General features: G+C 44.1%; 1 protein-coding gene across 3 annotated transcripts in view; it reads right to left on the bottom strand.

The window, feature by feature from the left end:
• Positions 1-12,980, bottom strand: part of TMEM132D (transmembrane protein 132D) — a 598,445-nt gene that overhangs the window by 440,578 nt on the left and 144,887 nt on the right. For all 3 annotated transcript variants that reach the window (XM_044776059.2, XM_044776060.2, XM_070515843.1), the window contains exon 2: positions 7,152-8,040. In XM_044776059.2, the coding sequence (XP_044631994.2) occupies positions 7,152-8,040 (889 nt within the window). The remainder of the gene's footprint in view (positions 1-7,151; positions 8,041-12,980) is intronic.

Here is a 12,980-nt window from a genome sequence, read left to right as displayed (position 1 = left end):
CTCTTCCACATTTCTTGGATGCTGCATCAAGAGACAGATACTCGAAGACGCGTGGTGAGACCCTCCATCCTATGGGCCCCCATGATCTTCCCTATTCCAACTCCCAAAGGATGACAGGACTGTGGATGCAATGCTTCCCTGAGCTTTCGGTGTTCTTCTGACTGTTTTCCAGGTCGAATGGGTACTGGAATCCCACATCTATAGCCGTCTTTCGGTTTCCTTAAGGGTACACGCTTTGAGGCAGGAGGAGAAAATTGCTCCTTTCAAACATGCTTTTCTCAAATTCCGTGCTGGGAGTATCCTCCACCATTGGTGTCATCCATGGAGCCCCAGCAGACTCACGGACAGCCTAACTTAACTTAAGATGCCCGCACCTCCCGAACCTGAGGCAGAAGTTTATATGGCGCAGGAGCTGCAGGCTCTCGGGGACAGTCAGGCAACACTGCACGAAACACAGAGAGGAGGAATGTGGAGCAAGACCTACCCAGGTTCAAATTCCAGATCTACTTTTTTTGGGGCAAATTAACATCAATTTCCTCATCTGGACAATGGAGGTGATCACCTCTCCCTCAAGGAGTTTGCAATAGCCATTTGTCATATTTCGGTCCCCAGGCTGTTCCTACGAGTTTAGCTCTTTTAGATTCCACATATTAAGTGAGATCATACAGTATTTATCTTTCTGTGTCGGACTTATTTCACTTCGCATGATGCCCTCCAGGTTCATGCATATTGCGGGAGAAGGATATGAATCACTATCATGAAGAGATACCTGCATCTATATATTCATTGCAGCATTATTCACAATCACCAAGACATGGAAACAACCTAAGTGTTTGTCGATGGATGAACGGATAAAGAAAATGCAGTGTATATATATATATATATATATATATATATATATATATGGAATATTACGCAGCCATAGGAAAGGAGATCTTTCCATTAATTTCTAGAACCCCCTACAGCCTGCCAGTATAAGTGTGGGCATAGCCATAAGACAGTAAAAAAATGGACAGATCCAAAGGAACCATAACTATCAGCTGATAAAGGGATTCTTGAGTTGGAGCCCATTATGGATTGACATCTTGAAATGTGCAAGGTCCATAAAATTGTGTGCAAAATGGTTGTGTGTATTGTCATACAGTGGAGTTTCCACATTCACGCATTAAACAATATGAATCAATTATTCAGGCTTAGAGAGAGAGTGCACGCAGTTTCAGTAGCTTAAATTTCTCATTTAATATTCTACTCAATTATCATAGCCCCAGAATAATGAGATGGGTGACATGAAGCTAATGGTTCTCAACTCCAGCTGCACGTTAGAATCTCTTGGAGAGCTTTTGAACAGTAGTGACACCAGGGCTTCACTCCAGACCCATGTTGGGACCAGATGACCCGGATGGGCAGTTGCTGTCGGAAACAACCACCTCGGCTCATCTCAGTTCCTGAGTTCCTCTTACAGTGCATGCACCTTAACGTGGGTGCACTTGCTTCTGTTATTTTCCATACGTGGCCTTGAAACACAGGCCAATTACTTCATCTAGAGTCCAACCAAAGGACTTGCTATCGGACTCATTACTAAATGGGAAATAGGTGGGGTGGACCTGTGGAGACTGTGACATTCACTCATGCCTCCAAGATTTAGTGAATGGCCATCGTGGGCCAGATACCATACTCAATACTGAGGAAACAGCAGTGAACAAAGTTTCTGTCTCATGGAGCACACATTCTAGTGGATGTAAAATGTGTGTTAGGTGCAATTGAAAGGATTTCCGAGAAGAACTTGACTATACACAACGTTACATCGCTTCGACACTCTGAGCCTCCCTATGTGTAAGTAGTGAGTTCCCTCTATGAGCAGTTTTTTCCAATAACCACAATCTAGTTCAATGGTTTTGACCTTGCAGGGGTTGATTTTGTCCCTAGGGGACATCTGGCAATATCTGGGCACATTTGGGTTTGTCACAACTGGGGGCTGTGTTCTGCAAGCATCTAGTAGGTAGAGGCCAGAGATGCTGCTAAACATCCTGCAATGCACAGACCGCCCTTCACGACAAAATATTATTTGATCCAAATGTCAACATTGCGAGGTTGAGAAACCCAAGCTAATCTACTGGATTATAACTCAAACTGTAAAAATAAATGTCCAGATGCCCTTATGGAAGTAAATAAATGATTGAATAAATAAATACAAAAGTGAGGAAGAATAAACAAATCTCACCTGCAGAATTCCAAATTGTTTACGTCGACTCATCACTCTCAAGGAGGTGGAGGGTAATGCCCCGCTCCACAACTGGGAGCTGTGGATAATCACTCCCTCCCAAAGAACACAGTATCGGGAGCAGGAAAAAGGCTACTTGGCAGTGGAGAACGTGGGAAGTACTACTCAAGCCCGGCGATCAAAGTCAACATTAACAGTGATACATCAGGCTGGTAGCGTGCATCCTCGACACGATGTGATAAAAATGGCACTTTACCTCTGCGGACCCATTATTTCACTGTAATCATGAGAAAAACATCAGACAAACCCCAGCTGAGGGATGTCTTCAAAGTGTCTGAACAGTAAGTCTCAGAACTCTCAAGGTCATCAAAACAGAGAAAGTCTGAGAAGCTGTCACAGCCAACAGGAATTCAGGAGACATGACGACTAAATGCATGCGAGAACCTAAATGGGATCCTGGGACAGAAAAGGGGGCACTGGGTAAAAACTAAGGAAATGTGAATGAAGTATGGACTTTAGTTAATAATAATATTGGCACATTAATTGTGACACATGTACCATACTGATGTAAGAAGTTAATAAGAGGGGAAGCTAGCCATGGGGCACATGGGAATGCCCCGCACTGATGTCATAACTTTTTTGTAAATCTATATCTATTCTAAAATAAAAGGTTTATTGACAAAAGATGGAACCCCCTACTTTCTCTGTCTGCCTCTCCCTCCACTCTCCACTCCAGGCAACTCTATTAATCCCCACTAGACAACAAAGAGAGGCACGGTCCCAGGCGCCGATGTCATGGACATTTGTGGGTTTACAGATACCCAGCATCCATCGTCTTCCTAATAGCACCCGGTTTTCTCAGGAGGGAAGTGTCTCCTCCTGTGGGATGTGCTTTAGTGAAAGGTAATTCCAGGAACCCATTCTCATTATGGGAATGATATGGGGCCCCTCTCCTACCTCAATACAGACAGCACGTAGACATGTGAGCTGGTGGGAGCTCCTCGGGAGTCTGCACCTTTTGCAAGTATAGCAAGAACAGACGGTACCATTGAAGGGACTCATTGTGGGGGTGGGTGAGGGGTGCTCAGGGAGCAGGCTGTTGCATCTTCGCACAGGCATCCATCCTCTCTCAGACCACATCCATGCCAAGCCCGGGCCCCCGTCTCACTAATTCTAGAGATCCACGACATACATCCAACAAGCCCTTTTATTAATTTCTTTCTTAAATTATCCAGACTGGGATGTATGGCCTGCAAGTAAGAACATTATTGGATACACCAGGACATATTTTACCTGGAACAGAATAAGAAGAGAATCTATTCTGGTCCAAGGCAAGTTCAAAGGCTATATCATTCAAGTGAGTTAAGCTCAGGGCCAATCTCAAACGATCACATTATTTCCTCAGAAGTGCAAAATCTTCTGCAAAGAAGGCCCCCCAAACCACCAAAGAACATCTTTTGTGCCTCATCAATCCCAGGCCCGCTTTTCCTCCTTGTCAAATATTCTCATTTCACCCTCCTGCTCTCTCCTTCATGACTCTCATCTTTGCAAGAATACTTGCTTGGTAGTAATGTCTTATTCAGAGATGGCCTCACAGCTGCCCACAGTGCTAGGCACAAGGGGTCTTAAATTCCTGAGCATTTAGCATTTAAAACTGTAGAGACCTCAGCAAAGTATAGGTATTTGTTAATAATCAACAACGTGTTCATTCATTCATTCATTCAACCAATTTAAGACTATCTGTGACTTTGATCAAAGCCCCTATTCACCTGAGTTTTGTTGCACTGTTCTGAGCCTCCCCACCTGCATTTCCCGGAGAGCTAGGGAGCCAAGTTAATGTCACCCAAATATTGGCTCCAGCCTCACAATCAGCTCTGACGACCAGAACTTCTTTGAAATTGCTGTCCTGTGGGGACAAGGAAGGGAGGACTAGCTGGGGAGGATGCAAAAGAGAGAGCCGAGTTCTCTTCTCCTGCCAGACACATAATCAGGTGGTTAGAGACCTAGGATGTTTCTGAAATTGGCTCTCTGTTGGAGGAGCAGAGAGGACACGAGAACAGGCTCAAGTGCTGTGGGATGCTTCAGTTGTTCACTCGAAGGAAAACATTTTCTGGAATTCAAAGGGATCCTCTGATGCTCAGGGAATGAAAGCATTTTGCCTCTCTTCTTTTGTGGAGGTCTGCTTTGGAAGACACGAGCTACAGGAGAGGACAGAATTTATAAGACGACAAACAGCCCCATCCGGGCTTTCTTCTTCTCAAAGGTTAACGCACACACACACACACACACACACAGGCACACATGCATATGCTCAGACACACACACAGCTATTTCTTCTAAACTGCTCTGACTGATCATTTGCATGGAAAAATTGGTTCCCAGAACAGAAGCCAACCCCCTGTGCATTAACCGCAGCATCACCCTGAGATGACAGGCTCTGCAATTGCCAGGGAGGAGGCAGGAGGTGGCCAATCACGGTGGGCGAGGAGCTCAAACTGCAGCCGCAGCAGCATCCTCGATTTGGATGGGCTCCCTCCTGTTGGTGGCAGTTAATTTGGTCCCCTTTCCCCCTGGCCATCCTTAAGTAGCGATGGATGTCCTGCTGGCACCTGACCTATAAAACACGAGCCTACTTCTGAGGGTGTCAACACTGTCAACACAGAGAGTCTAGAAACAAAAGTTGCAATTTCAGAGAAAAGCACCCAAGCCTACGTGGCTGGATCCTTCAGGGTTATTTATAGCAGACGGCCAGATAGAGAAGACCCGTACTAATTCTGAATATTTGGAAGCCATGCTAAATTAGTGTCAAATTGACTTCATTAGAAAAAATAGACAGTTTTATTATTTTCTAATTATGAGAATTCAAACTAAAGGCTAATAACATTGCCAGATCCAGGTTTACCTCCAGCTGTTTTCATAAACAGGTAAGACATTTGTAATCAGAGCATTTTACGTATGCAGCAAGCACATTATTAATGCAAGCTTTTAAAGAGACAGTGTGCCACCTTACCAACTTACACATTCATGAAATAGTTACCTTATTGTTGTCTTAATTGGAAAACTGATCTTTTTTCTTTTTATAAATGTCTAATTGATGGACTCTGAACAAATACACTTTTACTATATAGCCAAAATTTTCAGATCTTTGACTTATAAGTGGAATCACCACATCTAGATGCTTCAAGCGTGCTTGTTTCCGACTCTGCAAAGATTTGGATCCCTTAGATTATGTAGCCAAGAAAGCAAATTTCTCTTGGCTTTGTCACAGCTGGCCAGTGATAGAGCTGCCCTCAGGTCTCTGACAAATGGGTGTAGTGTGTAATAGATGGTCATCGGATGCAAAGCTTTTTGTGAGGTTTAATATCACACATACAACTGCTTCCCAAAAAAGCTGGATGTAGTATCATCTCCTGGAGAGTTACAGCTGCAGGAGATTTTGATTTTCACCCTGGGTCCAGGAAATCAACAATCCGTAATTGGCAAATGTAAAGGATGGCAGAGAGTATGAAATCGTGCGAGAATAAAGCTCCCCTTATTCAAAACCTTTAGTTTCTAGCAGCAAAATATTTCTCTATAGAAGCAGCCATCTCCACAAAGAACATTACGTAAGACTGTTGAACCTGGAAAACAAAGCATGAAATGAGCCAACCATGCAGAGGGCCTGGGACCAGCTGAATCCAGGTCTGATCTCCAAAGGGAGAGGCAACGAGGCCTCAGTCCACAGACGTGTTTCTGTGCCCCAAATCCCTGCCGCTAATCCCCAGACACACGATCAACCCAAGCCAAAGCCAACCAGCAGCCAATTCAATCAGTAGATTAACGCTGGGCATTAGTTTCTGTTTCTTTAGTTAAGATTAAAAGGGAATTCCTGGCGCTGGGGCATAGTCAACTTAAACGTGCAAGATATAAGGAAAAAAAATGACTCTTTTCCTAAGGTCACCCATCCCTTAACACAAACAAAAAGGAAGAAAGGAAGACAAAGCAGATATTACATCCAGATGGAGAGGGACGAGAGATCAGATCATTACTGGAGGAACTTTTAAACCCCACCTATAAAATGTGTCTCACAGCAACACTCCCGTTTCCAGGGGTCATAACACAAATCCTATTACACTGCGCTTCAGATCAAGTTGCTGCATTAGGTAACAACGTTAGGACACGCTTAGGGACCCAGCAACACTTACACCAAACAGCTGTTAGAATCAACCTCGTCTCTGTTTAAAAGAAGTAGACAAAGCAACTATTCCGTGAAAATCCAAGCAAGCAGCTTCTCTTACATACTGCATTTCAAAGAGAAAACGAAGCCATAATTCTTCCAAAGGACACACTAGTCCTTTTAAACGCCTTGTCTTTGCTACATTCTTATACAAGACACTCAACAAATTCAACTGTTCTTCACACGTTGCACGCTTTTATATTTTGAACACTAAGTTCTGTTTCCAGAGAGAAACAACATGATAAGTTTCAGGTTGATACCATATCTTGGAACTCACAGGTTTGGAATAGACTGTGAGTTGGCAAACGGTATCCTCCAGTCTTCCTGAGAACTGTTGCAACCTCATTTGCAGTCTCATTTCAGCTGTGAGCCATTTAACTATCTGATTCTGAAATGGTTCCTGTTGGGAGCCATTAGCATTCCTAAAACTTGTTGATAACACCCCAAGCAAAGGCAAAAGATGTAACATCAGCATCCCCCTGGCTGTTCTGTGACCGCCTGGAAAATCAATTAATAAGAATATCTTCACCACCAAACTGCCAGCCCAGAAGATCAAACAGGTCTCTATTTTACAGTGAAAATGGAGTGTGTAAAAATCGGGAGACCAGTTCTACTCTGGCCAGCGCTATCACAGCTCTTCAGATCAAACACTGGTTGCCTCAGAAGCATCCTGACCTTCAAGCTAGGACAGGGAGATACTCTGAACCAACTCACCTCAGTGTGAAGCGGTCCTCAGTGCAGTTTTTGGAGACAGCAACAGGAAAAGTCAGCACCTCTCCTTGTCGCACAGCCTTTGGCACGTAACGGATGGCCACGTTGTTATCCAGACGCAGCTCTCTCAGGGGAGGCCGGCTGTGGGTCTCGTACAGAAAAACGCTCCCAATCCTCTGCAAGGGAGGCCCCGACTCATCAAGGTCGTTGTGGCCTGTCCGAACCCCAGCGCCTGTCCTGGAATCCTCCTTGACACAGTCTCCTCGCTCGTCGCCCGGCTGCACGGTGTAGTAGAGCTCCACGGGGCTCCCCTCGGGCCGGTCCCCCGACTTCTTCCTCCCAGCCACCACCGTGGGGGGGCTGAACCAGCCAGCCAGCAGCTCCAGCTCGGCCACACACAGCCCCAGGTCCCCCTGCAGCCGGCAGCTGCCTCTCACCTCCCGGGTCTCCCGGAAAGCAAACACGCGCAGGCAGGGCAGCCTCTCCGCGGGGCTGTGGTCGTCCCAGTCTCTGCCCACGACGTGGAACAGCACCTGCACCTTGGGCCAGCTCAGGTAGATCTTGTCCCGCAGGATGGAGGCCTTCAGCTTCCAGTTAAGAGAAAACTTGTTGGTGAATCCCAGCGGGTTGGAGGGCAGCATTAAGTCCTGGGGCACCACCTGCTCGATGGAGAAAGGCCCGTAGCTGGCATTCAGGACCGGGAGCCGCTTGGATTTGTAAATCAGAAAGGACTCCACACGGGACTGCAGGCTGGAGTTTCTCATGATATCCTGGTTGGCTTCCTTCAGGAAGAAGGACACGTCCGCATTGTTGATGTGGTACGTCACCGGGAGGTAGGTGGGCAGCAGAGAAAACCTCTGGATGCTCTCCAGGATCCCTCGGCTTTCCGTCACTGCCGGGAGGGAAGCAGAGTTGAGACGTTAGAAACTCCAGGGCAACGTTATCAATATTTTGCACAGCTTTGTCCCCCTCATAATTGACTGCCCTGTCTTTGTACCAATTATGCAATCCTTTACCAAAATTTCTTACTTAAATCAACTCACTTTATATTAAATATATTTGTTTTAAAAACAACAATGCCACTGAAATAAGGCGAAAACCAGTATCATCTGCCATGTGTAGGAGTTGAGAATGCAAATAAATGAAATTTTAACAAAGTAACATTTTTCATTCAACTAGTGGTCATGGTGCCTATAGGGCGTGATGGATTTATGCCTAAGACTTGCTCTCTTTTTGTTTAAAGGAGAAATCGTCATTAGAAAGGTCTTAAGATCATGCTAGAATCAAACAGAGAAGGACATCAACTCAACTAGACGGCCTGAGACAGGAAACAGGAATAACTCTCTGAGCGTGGGGCTCGAGGCTGTGTCCATATTCTGCCTAACACGATTACATATTCCAGCCATATACACACGCCACACTAAAGGACACACTGACCCATGGGAAATGATAAGACTCAGGGGCAAAAATAAATAAAGACAGGCAATCATAAATCACTTGGACATCGCACAGCCTCCTCGGGGGTAAGCTGAGAGATGGAGAGAGAACACCTTGGAAGGGTATGTTGGGAGAAGGCCTCCAGAAACAGAGATGACCTGACCACGTCATATCAAGTGCAAGTGTGCAAGGCACACACCCCATCCCTAGAACTTACGAATCGAGGCCAGAACGTCACTTTGTGAACACTCTCTTGACACCAATGCCCAGAAAGCTTCCTCCTTTGTTCCTTACTGTACACACCCCTTCCTCAGGGGGAAAAAAGTCCAATATGTTACTTTTACAGTGTGCCTTGTATTCTGTCAGAAAAACACAAACAAGGAAATTGCATGATGCAGGAACCAATTTAACTAGTTTTAGAAATGGAAATTATTGGCTTTGGGAACACGGACTTTCCGGGCAAAGCTCCACAAGTCATACAGAAGCCCTTCTTATTAGGAGTCACATAACTATCTCTGGTTATTCTGCAATAAAAGCAACTCCTGCCCTGACATTCATTGTGCTGACCTGTTTCAAAGGCCCACATGAACACATTTTCCCATGCATAACGCCCCCCTGAGTCTGGACAGTTGTCTGTGAGCAAAGGAGAAAGGAACAAACTCAGAGAAGGGGGTCCTGCCAATGGCTTTGCAGCACATAGTTTGCAGGATAATAAGCAAGTAATGGACCCTTTGCCTCTCATGGCTGGTCCATAGAATGAGGGCGTTGACCAGAGCATCAAGGCCTCGTCTAGTTCCAACAGTGCAGGGAGCTATGCTGCATCCCATTTCACTTCTGGACAAGAAGCCCATTTGACACATGTATCCGTCCTGAATTTATAGACAGCCCTGAGGGAAAACTCCTCAATTCAATGGCATGATCAAACTCAGGCCAGGCCAAGCCCCAGCTAAGGATTAGCGCTTGTATTGTGCTGAACCATTTGAAACTGCTGATACGTGAGCAGTTTTGACTGACCCGGGCAGCGATTTCACATGGTTCAACCTAATAAATAGGAATATTTCTTTTTCAAAAATCAAAATAACATAGATGTAACAAGAGACTTATTCCTTAACAGGATTATATTTTTAAAACTTTCTGGAAGTCACTCAGGATTTATATTTTCAATAAGCTTGTATTTCCACGTGTGTGTTTTAGTGAGAACAAAGAACGAGCACTGAGCTTTCTGCTAACGTGGTGGGTTGAAGCTTTCTGTGTCATCCCTTTCTCTGGGTGCCTGCTTCCGTCCCCCCTCAGGCTGCATCACAGAAGTCCGTTCTCTGGAATGCTGCCCTCGACAGCGTGATTCTGGGTTGTAATCCCCATCGATGTCCTTCTGTGTTGGCCATACTCCCCTATCACAGGATTTTATGCTCAGCTGTAATCCCCCTGATGCTCCAGTGGGTTAATATGCAAGTGAGCAGAGATGACATATGGGACTTTTCTCCATTTTTTCAGAGTCCTTAGGAGAGCACCTGGCCAATATTAGGTTCTCAATAAATATCTGATAAATGCATGAATGAATCAACAAATGAATTATGCTTTTAATATTACAAAGAGAAGATTATCTTCTTACATCAGGATTTCATATGCTGTCTTCTTTGCTGCCATCACTCTATAGTTAGAATCCTTGAGCCTTTTGTCCCATTAAAGAGAGCCCCATGTTATCTTAGTAAGAAGGGACTAAGGAAGACAGGAGCCTCTCTACGCAAGGAGCTCCCTGAAAGACCCCATCGATGACCCAGTGTTCCCCAATTCTTAAGTAAACCTTGGCGCTGTTCAGAATATTACCCTGAGCTGCCATCACACCAGCTTGTCATTCATTCTAGAAACCACCAAAGCCAAATAATCAAGTTCTAGATAGTTAAACATTAATACTAGACACCGGGCTCTGTGAACTTTCCTGTAGAGCATGACCCCTACTACACGAGGACACCAAACTTCATTGTGCAACTAATTACGTATTCCAAGGGCAATGGCTTTGGGTCCTCTGACTCTATTCTGGAAAGCAATAAGGGGTCACTGTGAACGTCATCCGAAGGGAAGTAATGTCTAAGCTTTATTTCACAAATAGCTTATTTGTCTTTTTGCCTGGTATCTGACCTAAATGTTTATTGCTTAAAAATGCCCCAAGCTGACCTAAAGCTACTGTTACTTCCTTTTTATTTCTTTTGTTTTCTACAAAACTACAAAAATAATGCCAATTCTGTTCCACAATGCACAGAACGGACTGAGCAGAACAACTCATTACCCTCGAACCCCCACAGGGGAGGCTACTGCAACGTAAGAACACCAATTCCACATAAAAATGAGCATGGCGTCAAGCAACAGAAAAGCTGGGCGTGGTGACTCTCAGTTAATAATCCATTAAGAAAAAAAGTTACGTTTGATTTTGCTGTCAGGCTTTCAACATTCATTTGAGGGAAAGTGACATGTTTACATCCTTAGGCCACTCAGTGGCCTCAAAAAGATTTCATATCAATTTCAGTATTTTTGAAAAGATAATTTTGCCTAAATAATACTTTTAAGAAATATGAGGAAGATGGCAATTTGAGCACAGACCTTTAAGTTTTCCCGAGTGGTCCCACAAATAATAATATAAAAGACAACAAAATTGAGAATTAAGCCAAAGAAGTACTACATTTAAAAAAAACGCTTAAAAAATTGATTGTTAAAGACGGCAAATTAAGACCACGTATTTACATACTCCTCCACACAAAAATCCTCATGAAATGGCATACAACAAAAAAAAGAAAAAAGTGGTGTAATTTTGGAAAGCAAGTAGAATGAAATGATCAGTCTTGATGAACTTCTAAAGGACAGCAGACGGGATGAATTTGCCTCACATAGTGGTCATTTGGTAATTGTATACTCAGTTTTTCTATAGAATCTCTTATTTTTGTCTGCTTTATTTGTCAGTTTCCGAGAAGAGTGTTAGTGTTTCTCCAGATGGTTCTGGAATGGTTAGCATCTTCATTCCAAGGAGCTGACTCATATCTGTCTTCCACATGTTGGGTGGCACAGAAAGCATCACGACCATTATATTTTCTTGTGTGTTATGTCTCCTGTTGTCAATAAAAAAACTCTCCTTTTGTCCTTTCTAATGCTTTTGCTTTGAATTGTATCTTTTTCTGAGATTAATACTGACTTTGTAAGCATTTTCTTAGCACAACTTTTTGCCTGCTTTTATTCTTGGTGATTCTGTGTCACTTTCCTTCAGTGTCAAATCTCAATAGATTTCGATTGTGAGCTTTGCTTTATGGCTGTGTTTGGATTTATTCCTGCTATCTTATTTTATGCTTTAAATTTCCCACAATTGTGTGGTGTTGGGTTTTTTTTTTTTTCATTTCTTCTCTTTGATGTGTGGTTTTTTTCTTTCTAGTGGTTGGAAAATATTACGGAAGGTCTTTATTGTCAAGAAAAAATGTGCAATCGATTTGACTAATGAATAAGCAGAAAAATATATAAATTTAAACAAAGCTGTAACCTTATTATCACGGAAAAATAATCTGGAATTTCTATTTAATAAGTCCAAAAGAAGGAATTTTAACTCCACTCCATTCCTCCCCCTTAAACTTCACTGAAAACAACAATAAAACATTACATAAAGGAGAGATAAATTTTCATCTCCAATAAAATAAGAATGCAGTCCAAACCTCAAAATCACAAAGAATCTCCAGCTTAACAGGAATGGGACGGCTTTCCTCAAGAGCGAGTGAAGGTCTCTTCGCTGCACAGACGGGTCTAATTTGCTGAGGGCCACAAACCCAAGGATGTCGCAGACACCCCACTACAGCTGGGTTTGATAGGGAAACCCTGCTGACAATTCCTGTTCCTGTGACCGTGCCTCTGGTCAGCGAGAGTGTCCGAGATGAGGAGAGGGAAAGCAGTCATCAGCAAATGGCTTTGCAGAGAGCTGGGACGCACAGGACATCTTCTCAGCTATGCTCAGTTCATGACAGATCCAGACTGAGAGACGTGCCTTAGGAACTTGGACTAGAGGGTGTTCAAGACCATTGTGGAAACTAATAAAAGAAACGTAACTAACCAGGAGTTGAGAAGGTCTGTAGAGGGAGCTCTCACGCCCCATCACCATCATCAAGTACACCAAACAGGAAGCATCTTCTACAGGAGGTAAAACTACTTCCCTACTGAAAGGAGACTTCTCTCCACACCTGGCTACAGCCCAGCCAATGAGAAACCCCGCAGCTCAGCCAATGAGAAATGCCACAGCTCAGCCAATGAGAAACCCCACAGCTCAGCCAGTGAGAAACCCCACAGCTCAGCCAATGAGAAACCCCACAGCTCAGCCAATGAGAAACCCCGCAGCTCAGCCAATGAGAAACCCCACAGCTCAGC

This window comes from Equus asinus, chromosome 8 (assembly GCF_041296235.1).
Source record: "Equus asinus isolate D_3611 breed Donkey chromosome 8, EquAss-T2T_v2, whole genome shotgun sequence".
NCBI classification, from domain to species: domain Eukaryota; kingdom Metazoa; phylum Chordata; class Mammalia; order Perissodactyla; family Equidae; genus Equus; species Equus asinus.
Note: the sequence above shows the minus strand (reverse complement) of the source record. Positions and strands in the feature narration are given on the sequence as shown.